The sequence below is a fragment of the Lissotriton vulgaris genome, chromosome 1_1, assembly GCF_964263255.1.
Source record: "Lissotriton vulgaris chromosome 1_1, aLisVul1.2, whole genome shotgun sequence".
NCBI lineage: Eukaryota > Metazoa > Chordata > Amphibia > Caudata > Salamandridae > Lissotriton > Lissotriton vulgaris.
Genome location: NC_141685.1, coordinates 1,025,335,939 through 1,025,358,867, shown reverse-complemented (window position 1 = coordinate 1,025,358,867; position 22,929 = coordinate 1,025,335,939). Strand labels below are relative to the sequence as shown.

General features: G+C 44.6%; 1 protein-coding gene across 4 annotated transcripts in view; it reads left to right on the top strand.

Moving 5' to 3' along the window:
* The window catches only part of SLC44A2 (solute carrier family 44 member 2 (CTL2 blood group)), a 376,289-nt gene that overhangs the window by 263,960 nt on the left and 89,400 nt on the right, over positions 1 to 22,929 (top strand). For all 4 annotated transcript variants that reach the window (XM_086961742.1, XM_086961734.1, XM_086961726.1 and 1 more), the window contains exons 11-13: positions 7,399 to 7,530; positions 13,862 to 13,961; positions 14,861 to 14,953. In XM_086961742.1, the coding sequence (XP_086817868.1) occupies positions 7,399 to 7,530; positions 13,862 to 13,961; positions 14,861 to 14,953 (325 nt within the window). The remainder of the gene's footprint in view (positions 1 to 7,398; positions 7,531 to 13,861; positions 13,962 to 14,860; positions 14,954 to 22,929) is intronic.

Below are 22,929 nucleotides of genomic sequence, written 5' to 3'. Positions count from 1 at the left end.
GTACATCAAAGGTCTAGTATCAAGGCGTGCATGTGTATACGACTGTTCATGACTTTCCAGTGTCTCTCTACTAACTGAGGTATGTAGTAGTACGCCTTGTTGGTACTTTGCCATGGAGCAGGAAGATCCATCTACCTAGGTACTCCGCCAGTGAGCATCAGCATGTTTTCTGAACTCTTTCACTGAAGGACTCCCTCGCACATAATTAAGACCGGGCTTACGTTCCATGAATCCTCCACTTGGATCCATGAATGCGATCCTCCTGTGGCGTCTGTACCAGAGCCCCACACTCAGTCGCTTGCTCGAAGCATGGCCGGCCACTTCAAGAACCCAAAAACACTTCTGCATTCCACTGACAAATGGAACCACTGCCTCTCTTTGGTGGCTGTAAACAGTTCCATGGAACTATTACAAATTCTCCATCACAAGGCCAAATGGCTTTATAAAAATATAAAACAATTACAAGCATTGAGCGGGAACAGAAAAAAAAGGCAGGGGGGAGGGTAGGTGTTACAAACCAGAGAAAGCCGCATCACACACCACTTGACTCCTGATAACATCACAACGTTTGCGGCCTTTTACCACATGTGGTAGCCTCTCAGCAACGTCCTAGTTGGTTCTGAAGAGCTTGGAGAAAGGCATGGGTGGAATCTACAGTACAATAACAACTATCTTGGAAACAATATTACTTTCTATCCCTGCTACTACTTGTGCTGCCCTCTGGACGAATGGTAGCACGGGCAGTTTCAAGGGTGCCAAAAAGTAAAATAGTGGTAGCAGTGTAGAACTCTGCTTGCAGTAATTGATGGGACAGATAAAAGATTGTTAAACAAATGCAAACCAGCAACAGGGATACACTGCAGTAACAGTCTGCAGTGATGTTGGGTCTGCTTTCTAAGGGCTATGATATGGCAATCTATAAAAAAAAAAACCACAATGGAGTTGCTGAATTTGGGATAAAACATCACCTCAATCCCGCATCTCTGATCCACGCACCAGGTTTTAACCAGACAATTGATAGCTGGGTTGGTAGGCTAGATTCTGAACAAAATCCACGTTTTAATTCTCATCAGTCCTGATGACCCAACTGTAATAATTTTGTATTGGAAAAAAAAGGAAAAAATGTTTTTACATTTGTGCAGGCAGAGAAGCCATCACTTAAGAAGATCTCTCCCTTTGTTGCTATTGCCACAAGAAAATGTTCTCATGCTTTGCATGAGCAGGATCATATTGTTATCCCCCCCAAAAAAACACACACAAAAAATACGACCAAGCAGATCAGTTAGTCCATGTTTAATGCACAAAAAAACGGGCAAGAAATTGTGAAAAGGTTACTCAAGCAGTCTATAAAAGTTTGTTAAGGGTATGTTTACCCAAATTAAATCCAAGAACACAAAATATGATGTAGAGAAAGTGTTTCCTGCTGATTCAAAAAGGAATTATTCAGATTAGTGTTTTTTAAGCTGTGGTCCATGGACCCCTGTAGTCCGTAGCGCTTACTCCAGGGGTCCGCCCTGGCTTGTAAAATACATCATAATATAGGATTAGTAAAGTATATATGCACTTTAAAAAGGAACATGTTCTGTAAGTGTGAAGGAATTTGACATTGGAATCTAGGAGGTAAGTATGACAGGAGATGTTCCTGACAAGTGCTTCGCCTGACCACATTGTGGCTGACCGGAAAGCTGCACTGTCTTTGTGTGTAGATCCGCATGGACCGTATTCATTTTCGTGAAAGGCTGTTTTGAGTCTGAAGCCTTGTTTGTGAAATTGGGCCTGGATCCGCAAGGAAAGACCCCTTAGCCTCAATTTCAAAACGTGAGAGTCGGTGCGGATGCACAGGTGTGAGCAGGTGGTGGTTTTTGGGCAGTGGTTTGTAATCCAGATAGAGCCTGTGAGGCCCATCCGCCCTGCCCCCTCTTTTTTACAAACTGATTGTACTGCACTGCTTGTACAGTTTGAACTGAGTGAAACTTGATCGATCAGCTGTTGCATCTACAATTGCTCTCAGAGGATTCCAATATTAGACACAAACTTCTTGAGTGTGTCACAGGAGCACAGTGACATTGGAGCTACATTGGACCTAATGAGTGATCATTTTTCAAAAAATAAAACAAAACAAAAATGTACCAGACTGATTTAGGACATTGTTATATGTATCTACAGCTTTTTCAGCAGTGCTAGGGTCTCACTTCTTTAAGTGGGTTCATTAAGTATGTCTGCTAATCAAGAGACTAAAACATTGAAGAGCAAAAACCGAATGAAGCATCACTCTATTAAAAAAGCCAAAGGGCTGCGAGAGGTTAGAAATTATTAGAAGCTAAAAGCCAGCAATAAAGACAGTTTCTGATTTATTTTACTTCCCAAAATAAGTGAGTCTTTATCCGCAACCTTGTAAGAAAGTGCCCTCTTTTTGCATGGTTGTCCCCACTTTTTGCTAAACTGCTGATGTTCTTTGACTGAGTGTGCCCTGGGTTCCTGCCAAACAGGTACCCAGGACCTATGTTCTTTCCCTAAAACTGCATTAAAAACAAAACCCAATTGGCATCCCTGGCCACAGGCCAGTCTCTTGTAGATGGTACACCAGGTACCAAGGGCACTGTTACCAGGGAAGGCCTCTAAGGGCTGCAGCACTTATTGTCCCACCCATTGAGCATCCTGTACCTTTACACACACTGTCTTTGCACACTGCGTGTTTTGGTGCAGAACAAAGTGAAGAGTCGACAATGCACACATCATGCCATGCCTGCAACCCACTGCCCTGGCCTAGGTCAGCTACCCTTCTAGCTGGCTTCACTATTCCAGTGGTGAGGTGCATGAGCCCTGTACCCCTACAGCGTCTAAGCCAATTGTTATACACTGTAAGTGCAGTATTGCCATTTAGAGTATATGGTGCTGGGAGTTGGTCATTGCGAACTCCACAGTACTGTAATGGCTTGATTGATGCCAGTGTTGTGAGAAAGTGCCCTCTTTCTTGCATGGTATGCCCCCACTTTCTGCTGAATTGCTAATGTACTTTGACTGAGTGTGCCCAGGGCTCCTGCCAATCAGGTACCCAGGGCCTTGTTCCTTCCCTAAAACTGCATTGTTGCCTAAACTCAATAGGCATCTCGGGCCACATGTCAGCCCCTGGTAAATGGTACCCAGGGCACTGTGACGAGAGAAGGACCCTAAGGGCTGCAGCACTTATTGTGCCACCCTTAGAGGCCCTGTGCCCTGACACACACACACTGCCTTGGCAGGCTGTGTCATGGTGCAGAACAAAACAAAGAGTCGACATGGCACACATCCCTGTGTGCCATGCCCACAAAACACTGCCCTGGCCTACATCAGTCACCCCCCCTAGCTGGGTGCCCTATGCCAGTGGTGAGGGTACTGGTGCATGAGCCCTGTACCCCTACAGTGCCCAGGTCCATTCCTGGGCGCTATAAGTGCAGTGCTGCCATTAAGAGTATATGGTGCTGGGAGGTTTTCATTACGAACTCCACAGCACCATAATGGCTACACTGAAGACTGTGAAATTTGGTATCAAACTTCTCAGCACATTAAATAATCCACACTGATGCCAGTGTGGGATTTAATGTAAAATGCATGACAGAGGGCATCTTAGCGATGCCCCCTGAAACTCGACCAACTCCCAGGAGCTGCCACCCCAAACATGCTTCTGGACCCCTGGGTCGAGATCTAGCTGCTCTCGAGGGCCTGAAACAATGCACATCCTGGGACGAGGTGCCAAGCCTCCTCCCCCAGGATGGGCAGGGTTCACGAAGGAGAAGCTTCAAAGGCATACCGCCTTTGTGAGCCTCTTCAGACCACTTGCTGTACTCGGCAACTGGCCCCCATTAGTTCTACCCCCCACTTTGAGCGGGAGACCCGGTGGGAAAAACAAAGTGAGGAAAAGAGGTGTGCCAACCTCGGCCAACTCCACCCCTAGGGTGGGGAAGGCGAGGTGAAGCACAACCTAGAGTCCCCGCCATCTTGAGGATGGGGAACCAAGCCAACCAGGGACAGGCTCCTGCCTTCCTCCCACTGGAGGGTGGCAGAATAGGGGGTGTACCAACCCCAGGGAAGGGACCCATTGGTCCCTGACCTTTACCTACCTGTAACGCCCCTAAATTTAGTATAGTTCTTAGGGGCACCCTGAACATTCCTTCCTCGGATCCAGCAAACAACAAGAAAAGAAGGACGAGAAGCCGCGCAGAGCTAACAAGAGGACGACACCCACTGACTTGGCCCCAGCCCTACAGGCCTGTCTCCCCTTGAACCTGCTCCTGTGAAAACCCGGCATGTCCAGCGGCCAGCAACCTCACAAACCCCGGAGGACCTGCCTGCATTCACTTCCCAGGCTGTTTTAACTGCAGCTTCTGGTGCCAACCACACCACGAGGAAGTCCCCCCCGGTGATCTTGACCAGAGATCCGGCGACCCCTGACCTGCCTCAAGCTTCCAGACGACGCCTGCAGCCTCAATCAAGAGGGCCCCCCACTACCCCGACCAGAGCGGGCAAGAAAACCCTACGTCCAAAGGCACCCCTGCGCCCGACGCCCCACGACCTTGTGTGCCCAACTCAGCGGTGCCTAACCATCCCTCTACATCCCAACTTACCCCTCGAAGTGGTATTCACTCCTGGAAGATTCTCATTCCCGAGTCTGCAGTGTTTCTTTGTCCCGTAGAAATCCCATTGAAATTAACAGGGCACCCAACCTCAAAACTGCACCCGGCTGCCCTAGCGCCGCTGAGGGTGCCCCTTTCGTGCTAACTTGGTCCCCAACGTGCCCTGAGCTTAACCCTAAGAGCTTTGCTCCCACAACCCTGTGGCCTGCTTGCCAGCCACCACTAACTGGAGTCCCCCTGTCCCCCATTGGATAACATCGGGCCTCAACACTCTGCACCCTGCTGCCCGAGTGCCGCTGAGGGTGCAACAACAGTGCATCACTGACCCTGGGAGACCCCTGAGTCTAACCCCAGAACCCTAACTCAAAAGATCAATTACCTACCTTCAAACCGATATCTCATTTTTTCCTCCTAGGATAACATTGACACTTTTTCTCCCAAAAAGTTTTGTCGACTTTTGAAAACTAAAAATATTCCCTAAAAATCAGCCGATTAACCAAAATACATTTTCTCAACTGTTTTCTGGAAATGTCTCAGTGCTGAATCCTGGATCCAGCACTGAGGAAGAAAAAGTAACGATAACCTAACTTACCTGCTAAGTGAATTTCCTCCCATAGGATAACATTGTTGATTCTATGCGAAAAAGTTTCTAAGTGTCAACTTTTGAAATACAATATTATTCCTTAAAAATCGTACCTTTAACCAACCGCATTTACTCACCTGTTTTCAGGAAATGTCCCAGGACTGAATCCAGGATCCAGTCCTGTGGTAGTAAAAGTAATCTGAAAAATAATAAACTGCCTTTTACTTAAAATGCCCATTCAATTGAATGTACCATACCTGCAATGTGTTGCAAACAGCTTTCTTAAAACTGTAATTAAAACCAGTACAAGTTACACTGCTATTTTACACTAAATGGCGGAATAACGCACAGCATGTAAATCCAGGAAACTCTTCAAGCTGCAAAACTACTCCTACTGGTAGGTTACCATTTAGTTTCCCTTTGCAGCTTCTAGATTCACATATGACTTTCCCACCTCTCCATTGAAGGAGGAAAGTTATGGTTTATAGGGATGAAAAAAGAATCTAAAATGGAGGTCACATACCAGAACATTGTGAGTCCCATTGACTCAGTCTAGGTCCATCCTCAGAGAGAAAAACGTTTACTATAGAAACAGTTCTGTATCTAACCGCAAGATTGTGTAGTAATGCATATAATGTCACACTATAAGAATAAAAGCTAACAAACGACTGTTACAGGTAAGTCGTTTCTGACTACATTATAATTTAGTACATTTTGAAGGATGTTGCAATACTGCATGCATACATCATGGATACGCTATGTTTGGTTTCAGTCTGAAATAGACCAGTGACAACCAGGAGCAAAAAAATGCTTTAACATTGATGTAGTGCTACAATCTGATGTGCCATGTCCTTTAAACTTAAAGGCAAAACTGCACCTTTTTCCTCTTAATTTCATATTTTTACACCTAAGCAATCTAACCATGATGTAGCCCTGTGACCTGACCATCAAGATGGACCAAGTTTATTGTAGTAGTCTGTTTTAACTCCTTTTGCTGCCTTACCGTGGTTGGTACCTGTGATCTGCTGGTTTGCTGCGCATTGAGTAGTGGGTGCTCAGCCTGTTGAGTTCTCAAAAAAGCCGTTTTGCCTGATCTAGGCACCTGCACTTCACATTTTACTATGAGAGAGCTGTAGCAAACGAGATGGGAGCTTGACGCAGTTAAAAAAAGATAGCTTTCCAGTTTTTTCAAGAGCCAGGTCAGATAGGAGAACCTGAAGGTAATAATACCAAAACTGTAATCCCCCCCCCAAAATAATTGGAAACATAAAATCCAAATCTAAATAACTAAATACATGATTGCAGTGATTATGAAGGCAACACTAAAAATGTAATTCCAAAGTAGATACAATTTAAAAAAAAAGAATTATGAACCATTGCTAAATTGAAGTCTAATGTACACTCTTAAACTCTATTTTTGATTTTCTTGTTGACCAATTGGTATTGATTTTTGGTTTAAGCTACATTAGTGGCACACAATGACTAGTTCCACATGTACACTTCATATACATTAGGGTAAAATATAGATCTATGAATGCGCAACATCTAGCCCGTGGTAATCCCACCACTTGCCCCAGATCTTTTCATGTTTCCGTGGGCAGCCCCTTGCCTCATAAATCGGCTGGGGCTGCTGGGCACACCAGTCTTCGCCCCTTCTTTTCTCCACCAGTGACTGGTGTTCCGGGGATGCAATATCATGTTTGGCCACCATCTTTGCCACCCCAATGAAGATCTATTCCATCCTCAATTCACCAACCTCCTCCAACAAGCGCAGGAGGGCCACCCGGGGGGTAAGTTCAAACCGGTGCCCAAGAACCCTGGAAAGCTCCTCGCCCACTCCCTCCCAATAGGAGGTGGTCAGTCCGGGACAGGCCCAGACTCTAAACCCTTACGTCCAGTAATATCCCTATGTCTAGTTCTAGAGTTGACCCTAACCTAAATGTTGAGGTGTCCTGACCCTAAGGTGATTGCTTAACTGAAGCTGAATACTAAACTTTGATTTAAAGATGGGCAATAATGGCAAATGAAAAGACATACCATAGTTTCAATATGAAGTATTAAAAAAAATTAAGGTATTTCAGTTTTCCATTTTTGAGTTTTGTGTCTTTTATTTTTTCCATGGTTACTATGTATAGGAGGAAAAGTGGCTCCTGAAAAGGAAATGGTTTAAGGTAACTTTCTTGGTTTCCTTCCCGCCTCTAGGAATATTCCACTGCTCCATGGAATACGTCCGCCTGAAAGGCGATCAAGGTTCTGACGTCAGCCTGAAGGAGCTGGGCATGCAGACAGACCTGCGTGTGTATCTCCACATCCGGCAGACCTGGCTGGCATTCAGTGAGTGAGACAGTTCTGTGTGGAAACCATGGCAGTGGGATGGACAGCAATTAGCCAAGCACTGTGGGATGTCTTTATGTGAAATACTTGTGCTTCAGCTCCATACCTTTTGTCTGCCCCCTGGATTTCTGCTCATATCTGATGTTGTGCCTCTTTGGAGAACCCCTGTTCCCAGCTCCTCCCCTGTGCCCACGTTGCTCTCTGTGCATAGTTCCTGTACTTAGCCCCTCTCTAGTTTCCCTGTGGTGCTCCAATTGATCTCTGCTGCTCTCTGGTGTCGCTTGGTCTGTGTCCCTGGACTTTGTGAACCTTCTGTACAGGGTGGTTTTTAGTGAGCTCTGTTATGTCTCTGTGGCTTGCCTTGAGACTAGCACCTGTTCTCAGCCCCCTCCCTTTTGTGTGGGTTATGATCCCTCTCCCTGGGAGCCGCACCTGTTTTGGCTTCCCCCAAGTCTCTATGGCTGTCTGGAGGTCTTCATGTGCTTGGCTTCTGCTACTCCAGTTCGTGGTTTTCTGTGTGTACAGTACCTGTATTTTGCCATTGGAAATGGTAGACATGGCAAAGCAACCGTTCTCTAATCCAGTTCTCCCCAGCTCTCCGGTACTGTTTCCTGGACACTGCCTCACCGGCTCTATGAAATGCCTTTTCGCAGGTCCAGGCTCATCTCAGAGTCTCTAGGTCTCTCCTGATTCTTTTCTACTCTCGTGACTCTGTGGTTATTTGTGGGCCTTAGCATGCACAATGCCTGTTATCTGCTGCCTTGCTGCTCTTTGCTTGCTCAGTTCTAATTTCTCATTATGGACAGATACTGAAAGGTTTTAAGTGTCAGAAAAGCAAAGGGTGCACTGCCATCAGTGGACGCATCAATAGTTAGCACGCTATATAGTGGTGGTGCAACTGGGTGAGTGGGAAACCCTTGAAACCACTCAGAAATTAGTAGAGGAAACTACCAATAAATACATAACCGGAGTACCCTATGCACACACAAAATATTAGTATAGAGATTGTAAAACAGTTATGTAACAATGAACAATTGAAGCAAAGCAACAGAAAATAGTAGGAATTCCCAGTGTGAGAGTAGTCCAATGGAATCCTTTATTACGTTAAACAGCCAGCCGACACGTGTTTCATCGCCTTTGCGAATCCTCAGGGCTGAAATAACAATAGGTAACAATGGAGCATTTTTTATGTAATTGTGCAGAAATATTAATCATAACAACTAACGGTGTGTCAGAGCAAATTGAAGCTTCCATTAGAGTGAACAGAATATTTAGATATCCAAAGAGTGCACCCACATGTATTCGTGGCGATTGTGCGCATACTAAGCGATTGGCGATTAGTGATGGTAGTGTATTTGTGAGAACGTGAAAAAAGTCTAAGAGGATTAGAGAAAAAAATATAATTTGAAAATATCATGATGAAATTAGCAACTGCTCCTAAGATATAGGAGTAAAATAAAGATCTGATATGTATACAACCATGCAAACGAGTGTGGCTAGATGTGATCGGTTCATTCATACTTAGTGCAAAACCAACTTAAATCTGAGTGCCGTGTGGGTGCTACTTAATCGTAAGGATGACACATACCTACACATGGCTGTGTCAAACCGGGAGGTCTGTATAAATAAAATATTAAAGAAAGACGGGAGTAAAAACTAATAAGTAACAATTGTCTCTGAGGGCTGGGACATATACGTAAAAATCACAATCAAAATTCGTAAGCTCATATCTCACCGCTCTGCTGGTGATATTTCCGACCCAGCAGGGCCCTTGACCTGGGTTGTATCAGGGTACAAACAATGTGGGTAATGAGAAGATATGAGGGTAAACCATAAAAGCCTAGATTTGTCTTTAAGTGGAGGATAATGAAAAAATGGGTTCAATGACAGAAACAACAAATTTAAAGTGTTACTGAAAGGCACGACAAAACAATTACACAGTGTCTTATAGTAAGAATGTCCATCCCTGTGAAATTAGATGGTTCAGGGCACCTGTTATTGCGTTACGATCAGGACGAGCGACTTTCTAGATAATGTGGTGTAATTAAGATTAAATTACGATTGGTACTTAATATTATTAGTTTCAGGGTATAGCATTGTAAAATACTGAAAAGAGTTCCTTACCCGAGATACTGGAGTGGATGATCACTAAGCAAAATCCCAGTGTAATGTGCAGGTAACAGGCAGTAGAATCGTGAAAATCGTGCGATTCTGGAATATTGAATAGCAAAAGATTCAGTGCCCTATATTTAGGCGGGAGCATATGTATGCAAACGAAAATTAGTATCTTATAGGGATCATATTAGATGCCCTTGGATACCAGTTCACCATCTTACCTAAAAGCCGGTGTAAGGATGTATTGAGCCCGGGAGTAGTGTCTGATCTCAGTAAAGATCCCGATGGCCTCCATAATATCTAGGAACAGCAATGACACGGTGTTGTCGAATATATATAATATAGCGAGGATTCAGTCAAATTGACAAAAGGAACAGTGATTATAGTTAAAACAAACAGGCTTTTACCTGATTCACATGGGTGCAGTGAAGCAGAGTACTCCCGGGTCACCGTGTTCCTGTATGGACACGTGACCCGGACGTTACGAACGTTAAAAAGGGCGACTTAACGTAATAGACGTTTGTTAGTGACTGGGCCGCTAACCGTAATGCGCGCGACCAGCGTATATGCGTCTGAGGAAGTGAGGGCTGGTATGTTCATCCCACGCCCGAAGGACGGAATAGATGTCATGATAAAAATCCCGTGCTCAAGAAGAGTAACCTGGTGAAGTGACTCTAGGAAGATCGCTAAACGAGTCAGTTAGCTAACGAGTGAAACCGAAAGACTGGGTGTATAACTTATTGTAATGTCAAGTAAACATGCAGTACTCCAAGTGTGCAAATATGTCCATGCGTGCAGGTCCCACACATAAATGGCTGAATACCATACAGTTTTAATAATGATTGGTAACTATATCTCGAATACAAAGCCTTGTACATGAAAAGGGACTTAACAACCACATTGTCCTAACATTTCTAAAGGTGTATATTGTCACCGTATAATTCCAAAAAAGAACTAGTAAAAGGGTTCTTGCAGAGAGATGGACAGGGATATCTCTAGTCATGTGATAACCAAATATTACAAAACAATGAGGGATAATCCCTCTACATTCAAAAGTCTCAAACGCATTATCAATAGAACTTTGTGAAACTGGAACGTTGGTGTGCAAATTGTATATATCAGCACACTGTACGGACAAAAAGTTCAAAGTTACAAATTGAAACTCAAGTAGAGTATATGGAAAGAAGAAGACAGACAGGAGAAGTATGTACAAATTTACATGTATATCACGACCTGTACATAGGTATTGTTCTCCGACAATATAATAGTAAGTATACAGGCCAAGATTTCAGCCTCATTGACCAGTAAGACATGTATCTAAGTCATGCTCATATTTCTAATAGGAAAAACAACACAAACATATCAATCACCTAAGAAATATTACAGCTCGTGGTCGTAATTTAGTCCATGCTCAACTGTACATAAGCGCATGATCCACATGGCCTCCGTACGTCGTAGCTTGAGTTCTCTATTACCACCCCTGACACCCTGTGGTACCATGTCAATGCCAAAGAATCGTACATGTATGTCATTTTCTTCACTTTGGCATGCAGCGACATGTAATGCCACAGGATACTTAGGGTCTCGTTTGTGTATGGCTCTAAGATGTTCAGTCATTCTGTCTTTGAGGGGTCTAATTGTGCTGCCCACAATATCTGCCGCAGTTGCATTCAATGATATAGACTACGAATTTCGTGGTACAGTTAATATTTGATTTGATAGCAAAATGTTCCCCTCTTGGACCAGTGAAATGCGTTGTACAATGTTTAGCCCATCTGCACATGGTACAGAATCCACATTTATAAAAGCCAAGACTGTGTTGTGTCATCCAAGTTGTGAGGTTGGTACTCAGAGGTACAGTAGGGCTTAATGTAGTCCTAAGTGTGTTGCCCTTTCTAAAAGCAATCTGGGGCTTGTCAGAAATGAAGTCTCTAATAGTTCTCTCAGATTTCAAAAGTCCCCAATGTTTAGTCACTCTTTTGCGTAACGTACCATGGAGGGAATTGAAATCAGTGATTAATCTGTGTCTTTGCTTGGTGGTCTTAATGTTTGTGACTGCAATAAGTCAGGTCTATTAATTTTCTTAACTCTTTTCTCAGCTTTGTGAATTACATTCCTTGGGTAGCCTCTTGTAGAGAATCTGTCCTTCATACTGTCAAGACATTTTTTGAACTCCAAGTCCTCAGCGCAATTTGTTCTTGCCCTCAGAAATTCTCCATAAGGTATGGAGTTGATCTGGTGCGGCGGATGAGAGCTAGAGGCCTGCCAAATCGAATTGCATGCAGTGGACTTTCTAAAAAGCCTGCTCTGTAATGTGTTGTTGGAGACATAAAGTTCAACATCTAGAAACTCTGTGTGTTCTGCTGTATTCCATTGTGAACTTAATCTCCCATGTGTTGTTATTCAAGTGTTGAAAGAAGCTGGTAAGGGGTTCCTCTGAACCCGACCAGAGTAAAATACAATCATCGATATACCGGCCCCAAAAGATGATGGAGTCGATATATTGAGCGCCTTTGGGACCCCAAATTAGATCAGATTCCAGTGTGCCCATAAAGAGGTTCGCAAAAAAAGGTGAAAATTTCGACCCCATGGCGACACCTCTTTTTTGACGATACCACGTCTGGTCGAACATGAAGAAATTATTTCTCAGTATAAGTTCCATCATTGTTGATAACATCCCTGTGTGCTCCCATAATGAAGCTGGTCTATTGTGCAATAGTTTATTAACAGCCTGAAGGCCCAGGTCGATGTTAATACTGGTGTACAATGACACTACATCTATGGTGACCAGTATCATGTCCGGTTGCCACTGAATGTCTGCCAAGGTAGTTAAGATGTGCTTTGTATCTTGTATATAAGAAGGCAAATTCCTCACCAAGGGGGCCAAGGAAGAGATCAACATATTCAGCGATTCTTTCGGTCGGTCCTCCCATACCAGGAACTATTGGCTTCCCTGGTGGGAAAGGCAGGTTCTTGTGAACCTTGGGTAAGGTGTAGAGCCACTGATAAGATGGTCGAAAGACTTTAAGGTACAAGTACTCATCATCATTAATGAGTCCTGTCTGTTTCCAGACTAGTAGTTTGGAGTTGATTTCAAGTGTTAGTGGACCCATGGGGTTGTAAGTTAAGCGCTCATAGCAAGCGTTATCACCTAGTTGGTCAAGAATCTCTCGTTGGTAGTCAACGCGGTCCATCATTACCACGTTGCCTCCCTTGTCAGCTTCTTTGATAGTGATCGTGTCAGTGTTAATAAGTGTAGTTAAAGCCATTCTTTCTCCATGAGTCAGATTGTCTCTATTTTTAAACATCCTGTCTTTTCGCAGGCAATTTAGACTGACAATGTCCTCAAGTACACGTTTTGTGAAAATTGTCGATGACATTGCCACCAGGCAGGGTGGGAATCCATCTAGATTTGGATTTTAAACCACTGGCAATGCTGTAATCAGATTCAATGTTTAGCTCTTCCAGTAGTCTATCCATATTATAGGGCGTATTTTCCATATCAGTGAGAGACAACAAGAGATGTGTTGTTTGAATGTCCTTTATTGATAATGATTCTGTGTTGGCAAGTGCAGGAATATTTCTAGCCCCTCTGTCACTCTTATCCATCCCAGAAAAATGTTTCTTAAGATTAAGATTCCTTACAAATTTAAAGAGGTCCATCTTTAGTTTGCAAATGTCTCCTGTGGAATAGGGATTGTAATTAAGACCCTTGCTTAGTAGTGTGATCATATCTGGTGTGAGATGAAAAGGAGAGGTTGATTACTAGTACTTCCCTAGCACTAGCGCTATCTAAGTTGTGATTAATATTCATGCACAATTACATACAAAATGCTCCATTGTTACCTATTGTTATTTAAGCCCTGAGGATTCGCAAAGGCGATGAAACACGTGTCTGCTGGCTGTTTAACGTAATAAAGGATTCCATTGGACTACTCTCACACTGGGAATTCCTACTATTTTCTAGTGCTTTGCTTCAATTGTTCATTGTTACATGACTGTTTTACAATTTCTGTACTAATTTTTTATTACCCTACAGTTAGTGGTGTGGCGTTTTATGCACATCACCTATTTTCAGCATTTCTACTACGTTCTCTTGGGCAATGATGCTTTCCTTTTTAAGGAGGGCTTATGTTCCTCCACTCTCCTAATATCATGAGAAATGTTGTCAAGGGCTTCATGAGTGCAGTGTCTTAGACCTTTTCCTGTTTTGCAGTCATTATCCTGTGCATCTTGGAAGTGATTATTATCCTGCTGCTCATTTTCCTCCGTAAGCGCATCCTCCTTGCTATAGCGTTGATAAAGGAGGCGAGCAGGTAAGTACTTTGGTTTATAGGGCTATAAAGGAGTTGGAGGGCTGGCTGAAAAAGTCCTGACACTAGAAGGCAAATATTTCTTCTAAATACCATCACTACCCATTTCATCCTCTGACTGTGCTTCCCTACTGTATGTTAGGATGGTTGGAGGTTCTTTTGTTGTGGGGAGGATATGTGGTTGGGGTGGGGGGGGGGTTGGACTTTATGGGGTTCAGGCTCTTTGGGATGGAGACTGTTTTGCCAGTGGTGTGCAGGCATCTTTTAGAGAGGTAGATAAGTTGCATGTTTTAAGGAGAGGTGCATTGCTTACAGATAGTTTGGGTGATATGGATATGGGGGGAGTTGTGTTACAGCCTTCTTTGAATGAAGTTCAAATCTCTTAGGGTGTGGTTGATAAGGTGTGGATCCCTTTAGGTGGGGCAGATTGGCATCAACTTTTTTGTATGGGCAAGATGGGGTTAACCTTTTGGATTAGGTGAATAAACGGGTTTCTTTTGAGAGGGTGAATAGGGCACAGGGTTTGCAGTAACTTTTATACATTGACCTGCTCTGAATCGAACCTTGTTTTTTTCCAAACTGAGAATTGTTCATTTGAAAATTGTGGCTGTTGACTCTAAACATGGTTCAAATGATTCGACTGTGTCAGTCGAGAAGGCTCCTTATCTAATATCCTTCTCCAGATTGCCAGCAGATTGAGAACCACAAAGAAAAAAATCCTTGACCAGAAACGAACCTCTAAGAAGGGACAAAGCTCCCAGGGACAAGGATGTGGGGCCAGATGTTTGTTTTGGAGGAGTAGATTGGCGGGTTTGTCTGGAGGGCCTTGGGGTTGTTTGATATGGTGGGGGTTCTGTTGAGTGACTTCCTAATTGAGGCTTGAACATTATTTTTCTTCATAGGGCCATTGGCTACATCATGTCCTCCCTGTTCTTTCCACTGATCACGTTCCTGCTGGTATGTCTCTGCATCGCTTATTGGGCCATCACTGCTGTGTATCCTTCACATTGAGCTGAAAGGTGGGCGTATGCATACAGCCAGTGTGGTAATGAGCTTTTTAAGATATCAGGTCACTCCTGTAGAGTGTTAGGCGAGAATAGAAAATGGTGTAAAATTGTAAATTCGAAGAGTTGCAGTGTTCTGCCCTGTTTTGACTTCTGATTCATCTTGTTTTGTTTCTCAGCTGCAGTGAGGCTTTCGTAGCAGTCTGAAAGTGTTTTGGTTGTGACACCACAAGAGCAAGTCAATAGGCCACCTTAGTGCATTCCCAAGGACTGTTTTTAATTAAACTAATGTTCTGCAGTTGGTGCATTTTTTTGACATATTTTGTAGTTGTCATATTTAGTTTGTTGTCTAGAACTTTTGTAGGCTCCACCACAGCACACAATCAGTCAGCAAAAGCTATTGTTTAAAAAACTAAACAAAGAACAAAAAGCATAAAAACTGGTTCAAGGCCCACCCATTACTTACTTACCATTGGCTGGCTCCCACGTCACTCTTGCTTCTTACTGGTCACACCTCCTGCATTTTTAGGTCTCGCTGACCCAACGTGCATGCGTTGTTCTGCAAGATTATAGTGGGCAAAACAGCTCTTGAAACCAGCGAGGATTTGCCACAATGCATGTGAGTTACTCAAGCGCGACGCTTCCCCAGCCCGCGCTTGAGCTCACTTCTTAATCACACCCCATATGATGTTCCCTCCCACTCGCTCGGTACATCAAAGGCTGCTGCTCCCCCGCCAATGCGCTCCCGGCCCCCCCCCCCACAGCAATGCCAAGACAGCCTGCGGCCACTGACAACAGTGAACAATAGAGAAATGCGCACATACACACACACACACACCAATCTCACAAACCATCCGTGCATCCACATATACTACACACGCACGCACTATATGCACACTACTTCACATACACAGCTACGCGCTTAATCACTCGCGTTTTTTGTTTTATTTTCATTTCGCAGCGGATTATTTTTTTGCGGCCGCCAATGCTTGTTTGACTCGTTTTCCCGAGGGGCGGAGGCAATAAATCAGCGACTACGGTGGTTTGGGGCAATTCGGCTCCAATCTTTGCGTTGAATTTTTATTTTGTCACACTGTGTGATCAGTACATTCAACTAACGTGTGTGGAAACTAAATACCTAGCTTTCTGTTTTTAACTGTCTCCCCTTACAGTGACAGCCACTGTACCAAACCCGTGTGCGTCCTATATGCAGGCATTCCACACAGACCATCCTGTACTCCAGCGAGCCTGTATATTCGGGCGCATATGCAGTCACCACTTGCTACCGCAGGGCCACACGGGGATTCTGCTGTCTCCGTACTTGACTCCGCTTCTATCCACCTGGTCTCAAAGTATGTTAGTGTTCGGTTTACTTTATGTTTACATGTTGGGTACTTTGTTCCTTTATGGAACTCCTGTGGGACGTGGCATGGAGGGTCCCTCGTGGCGGTTCCAGCAGTTGTCGTTGGAGCAGCTGCGAGGGAGTGTTGTGTGCTGCCCTGACTACCGTACTAATAAACCTCCCTCTACTCAACATTTCCTGGCTGTGTGGTACCTTCACTCTCGTGGGAGTAAACCCCACAGTGGGCTTACAGCAATTAGCACCCGGCTGTTTCTCCCATACTCAAGCCACCGGCGGGTGTGCTTTATATCCCTGCTTCTTCGATTCGTCTTGTCTTTAAGCCATGTCTGCACACCTTGCTGCCCTTGTTTGTATTCCCCAGTCACTGACCTGCTGCCTCACACTCAGGCAAGCATGCCCCCACCCTCTTTCACTTTATGCTGGACGCAATAGCAGCCTTCTGTAGGGTTCTAGCACTACATGCTTCTTGTCCGCTTAGAACGGTGTAGGGGCTTGTATTGCCTCCTCAAGCGAGCTTCTGGGATCCACTTCATGGACTCCCATTGGTGGAGTTGAAGGATAGTGATTGACAGGTAACCATTAGGGTCAAGTCTTAATCTCTGGTTTTACGTAGGAAAATGTCTGCTTTGTGATAAGGAAATATCTGCTTCGATAAGACACGCTCTGCTACATTACATAGTTAGTTTCATAAAGCTCACAATCACTACACCCTGGCTTCTGGGCGCTAACATCAGCCTAACTATTGTCTACTTAGGGACCGGAAAGGTATTCTGCCGTAATTTCAGAAAGCTGGTTACCTCTTCAAGTTCTTTTCCAAATTCCTGTGCATGAAATCACACTTTCACCGGTGGTGGAAGTCCTTTTCAGGGTTTATGAAAATGACCACTTGTAACACAAAAGTGAGGCAAAATGTTAAACGTTTAAGAAAAGCAGGGCGCCAGTTGAGGCATTTGGTTACGCTCTGAGCACGCTACATATTTAATCACACGTGTCTTTTTAATCTATTCATTGACAGAGCAAGTGTAGTAAAATTGCAATTAATTAAAGACACACTTAGGACGTCGTAAAACATGACGAATCCCTGTCTCCCTCTGCTCGTCATCTAAACTGCTGTTTGCTGCTTATTTCTCCTTTCTTTCTTTTCTCAATTGTGAGTAATGGCGGACCTCTCCTGTGCTGTGCCCCCTTTCCTGCCTTCGTCCCTATTAAGCCCCTTCCTCTGATGCTTCTACCACCTTTGCCTGTTTATGGGGGACAAACCTCTCCAGTCACCTAGGTCTGGATTACACTCTACTTTCTGTCCTTTGAGCATACCCCGGTTAGGATAGGCAGAGACTTACTGCACAACCTCTTATTACCTTTCTTCTACCAACTGTTTGCCTATACCAGAGTGAGTGCTGATGGGAGGCCACATACATCCACCTATGGTTCCACCGATACAGCTTTCTATATAACCTGTGTTCACCACAAAAGCTCCATGGGCCAATGCCTACCTGCTTTGCACTCCCTTACAATAATGAGGCCTTCTGTCTCACTCTCTCCTGTCCCTTCCCTGTCTTGGCCTCTCCACCTCTCCACTCTTCCTCTATTTCTGTTTCACTCTCTCCTGCCCCTTCACTGTCTTGGCCTCTCCACTCTTCCTCAGTTTCTGCCACACTCTCTCCTGCCCTTTCACTGTCTTGGCCTCTCGACTCTTCCTCAGTTTCCGTCTCACTCTCTCCTGCCCCTTCACTGTCTTGACCTCTCCACTCTTCCTCTGTTTCCGTCTCACTCTCTCCTGCCCCTTCACTGTCTTGGCCTCGCCACTCTTCCTCTATTTCTGTCTCACTCTCTCCTGCCCCTTCACTGTCTTGGCCTCTCCACTCTTCCTCAGTTTCCGCCTCACTCTCTCCTGCCCCTTCACTGTCTTTGCCTCCCCACTCTTCCTCAGTTTCCGCCTCACTCTCTCCTGCCCCTTCCACTGTCTTGGCCTCTCCACTCTTCCTCAGTTTCCGTCTCACTCTCTCCTGCCCCTTCACTGTCTTGGCCTCTCCACTCTTCCTCAGTTTGCGTCTCACTCTCTCCTGCCCCTTCACTGTCTTGGCCTCTCCACTCTTCCTCAGTTTGCGTCTCACTCTCTCCTGCCCCTTCACTGTCTTGGCCTCTCCACTCTTCCTCAGTTTCCGGCTCACTCTCTCCTGCCCCTTCACTGTCTTGACTCCACTCTTCCTCTATTTCTGTCTCACTCTCTCCTGCCCCCTCACTGTCTTGGCCTCTCCACTCTTCCTCTATTTTCGTCTCACTCTCTCCTGCCCCTTCACTGTCTTGCTTCTGTTTATTGTATTTGCACAATTCTAATATCTTGGTCTATTCCTTTTCAATAATCAGGCATTTTTGTTTATTAGGTGTTTATGTTTTTGATGGGTTTATTTATAGGCACTTTCTATCTATCTATCGCCCTTACTCTATCTATCTATCGCACTCACTCAGCACCACCACTCAGGGGCACCACAGCATCAATCTGTGAAACCATTCAACAACTACTGGTTCAAATATGTTCTCTCAATGTCTCAAACTTTATTGCAAATTTCACAAAAAGATGTTAATATTTCACTTCTGTTCTTGGATTTTCGTCACAATAAAATACACTTAACACAATCTTCACAAAAGTTATTTACAAAAGTTTAAGCTATTGCTCTTATAAATTACAATAACTTATTGAAGTATTAATTATTTACAAAAATTAAAAGCCATTGTTATTTGTAATAGCAATACTTCTAAGTCACGTAAATACAACACATATTGCATTACAAATGCTATAGGTGTCACATTTGTGAAAGTTATAACTATTGGCATTGTAAATGGCAAAGCTATTAATTTAGCTATTTTCAAAACCGACACAGAAATAAAAAAAATTGCCATTCATAATACCAATGTCTCAAAATGTCCTAATGCGAGACCTATTGCATTGCAAATGCTTGTTCCTGGAGGCTCTATCCCAGCTGTGGAGCATGGACCAGCTTCCTTTTTACAGGCAGGATTGCTGTGTCTCTAGATGCTTTTTTTGTGGTTGTTGTAACTTTTTACCAAGCGATGTATAAGAGTCCATGGCACTGTACGATCTCCCCACCTCCCACTGTCTGTTGTTGATTCTCCCCCTCTAACCACCCCTGGGCTACCTCGTGTTGACCCCCCCCCCCCCCCCCCCCCAACACCCTCCTCCTCGCACTGCCCATTGTGCAATTTTAGCTGCTGTGCAACACTGGTTAATGTAAAGGGAAAAAACACTATGTTGATGTACGAGTCATAGCACTTTTTTTTCTTGTTTAATTTGCTAGGGATAGCCAAGCACACACCCCTGCCTTGTACACAAATTGTACTTGCTTCTATGCACCTCCACACAGGCTCAGCCAACCATTCTTTAGAGCCCAGCGCTAGCAGCAGCAAACCAGCTCAACAGGAGCAGCCTGGGAGTTTCTGAAAATGCCTAACTTTGATTCCCAGATGGCTCTAAGGTGCGCAAACAGGTGAGATCCCTATGTGGCAGAGGCTGACAGACAACCACTCAGCAGTTGATGCTCACCTGATCTACTGCTACAGCTGCTGGTCTCAGCACTTACCCATTAACTACACTTCCTTTCTCAGGCCTCATATTTTCAATTGCTAATTCTACATTCCCACAGGAAGAACTACGCTTTGGTCGGCTCAGACGCTTTTAATTTCACCTTCTTGCTTCTAAGCCCTATATCAGTCCCGCTGGGGTTTACAAAGGTCATGCCAGCGGTTGTGTTCCCATCTTTGCAGGTTTGTAATACATGTTTCCCCATACCCCAATGACTGGTTGTTGGAGGGCCTGCTTTGGCTTGTCTTGGACCACCTTAGATGAGTGTTGCTACTGGTTTCCCACTAAATTAAAATCCCATTTTCAGTCTGTTTAAGACTTTGCTTGTATGGGCAGGACTGCCCTGAAAGCTTTCCTGTCCCCTTAATGAGCCACAGACATTCAGTCTATGATCCTGATGTTTCAGCAAAGGCCTACTTTTCCAGCCTTGATGGTTTCGAGTATTTTTGGTCTTTTAATATTACACATTATACTGGTTCCTCCGGACTGTTGACATAAGGTAATCTTTCAATTGATTAGGTAGCTGCAGTGGGCCCAGCACTGGGGATATTGTTCAGACAGAATCGATGAGTCGACGAGGAAGCTCACTAACGTTAGTGGTGGATATCGGTCACTAATTAGATGTGGCAGGTTGTGTTCCTTTTCCCCTCCAAAGCTCAGTGGTGATGGATATGCCATCTCCAGACTTGGAGGGGGATCTGGATGAAGTGGGGATTAGTGGGGTTTAATCTCCAATGGGGCAGCATCATCCAATAAATCTACGCTGCATGCCTTTCAGCTTGCCCTAAAGGCTTTTCTGCTTTCCATCAAGGGCAGGTCAATCCAGGTACTATCGAACACAAACGTCATGTGGTACTGCAGTAAGTGGGGAAGGGTGTGATCGTTTGACCTCGGTTTGGAGGCTCTGCAACACTGGCAATGTTTGGCACTTAAAGTGATTTCCCTGACAGTTATTTATTCTTCTGGTGGCATCCCTCATCAGAGCAGACTAAATTGTCAGGCTTCAATTTGCCGACCACGAGTGACATTTGCCATGGAGATGGTATGGGGCAGCTTTGCCCACTGGGGCACACCCTTGGTAGACCTGTTCACTACCTCCGAAAACAGTTTGTGCCAAGACTTCTGTACTCTAGCCTCTTAGGTGCTGCGCCTATTCCGACGGCACCACTACCTCAGGAGTGCTGCCGTCGGACGTTCGAACCTCACCTGCGCAATGGAACTTTCAGCACTGGAGCTGGACGTTCCATAGCTGCTAAGAGGTTAAGGAAGGGATAACCGGAAAGACACATTCTGCCTTCACTGGGTCTTCAGCCTCATGGACTCCATTTTCACCTCTGAGTACCATCTTGTGACTCCCAAAGAAGGTCAGACGGGTCTAGTACAACTGATTCTGGTGGACCCCGAGTGCGCTTAGTGGGTCTTCTGTTACTCAAAATGCTGACTGAAAACTACTCTTCACTTTGACTACCTTATCTGGAGGATTTACTGTCTAAGCAGCATTGCAGGGTATCCTTCTGCATAGCCACAATCTACACCTTCATGAGTGGAGGTTGACCTGAACCAACTGAGCCATATCGATCTTCTTTTTTGAAGTATTGGAGTTTGCATCTGTCTGCCTGCCGTCCAACAAGTCAATTTACTCAGGTCGTTGATTTGAATTTTTCTCCTGGTGTGGATGAAAACATGTCGATTCTCTACCCGCGAGATTGTCAGATAGCCTTTTCTTCATATTAACTTTGACATGGAAAGGCTTTTCTCTGGGCTCTTATCAGCCCTGTTGACCTTTCTTCATATGCCTGCTCATCCCTCATTAGTCTAATCAACTGTTGTGATGCTTTTCATTAAAACAGCTTTGACATATAATTCCCCCTGCTTTCTTCATTATTCCACAATCTGACCTTAATTTGGTCTCAACATTTTTTAATGAGTGCTGTCTTCGAGCCTCTTTATGGTTTTTCTCTTGACCTTCAAACTGTTTGTAATTACAATGACTCCTGCGTGTTGTGTTGATGAACTGCAGGCTGCTGCTGTATACTTCCTTCCTTTCTGATAAGATGGTACTTCAGGCTCCTACATCCTTTTTTCTGAAAGTGATATCACTTTTACATGTGGGCAATTCATTATGCTCCCTGTGTTCTTTTCTCCACCACATCCATTTAAGGAGGTGTAGAGGACCAACATTGTGCCCTCAGCTTCTACTTTGATGGGATGAAGGAGTACCGTGTGGATCGTCAGTGGTTTGTTGGGATCCCAAGTGCGAAGAAAGGAAAGGGCAATCGTGAAACAGATCTTATCTTGATAGATTGGCCAGGGCATGGCATAGCTTGAAACATAGGGTGAACAGGATCCTCTAGAGGGCCTGCAAACCCATTGCACCAGGGTGAAGGCCACAACTACGGCATCTGCGTGTTCCAGACTTTCTGTTGGGCAGTGTATCTAACTGCAGATTAATCACCCTACTCCCTGTTCTTGGGAATGGACTTCCAGAAGTTAATACATTTACAAGTTTTGCACATTACCAGTTGAAATTGATTCAGTCAGCAATGCTCTGCATCTAAGTGTGCAGATGGAAATAATAACTAATCAAACGTCCGCGTCCAGGGGCGTTCGCTTTAAGCAGCTCTTTGTCATCATGTCCCAAGGTAAATGGAGTCACAGCAGAAGCATATGGTGCCATCTTCGAGCATGCAGCAGCCATCATGAGATTTTCCTGTTTCAGTGTGATACCTGGAGAAATTCACAAGGTGAGAAATCTGTAGGTGCAGTATCCACTAGAATGAGTATTACCAAAAGTAAGTACCTTCTGCCCAGAGTGTCAGTGTGTGCCCTAGTGCAGTATCACTGGCTGGTGTTTGTTTCTGTCTTCAAAGGGCGGTCTCCCTACCCTAGTGTCTATTGCATTGTCCCAGTGTCTGTGTTTTTCTGCCGCCATGCTTTTACTACCGGTTTGGTTGCCGGGCAGTTGCCAATATCAGGCTAATTTAGGTTTGTTATCCAGAACCG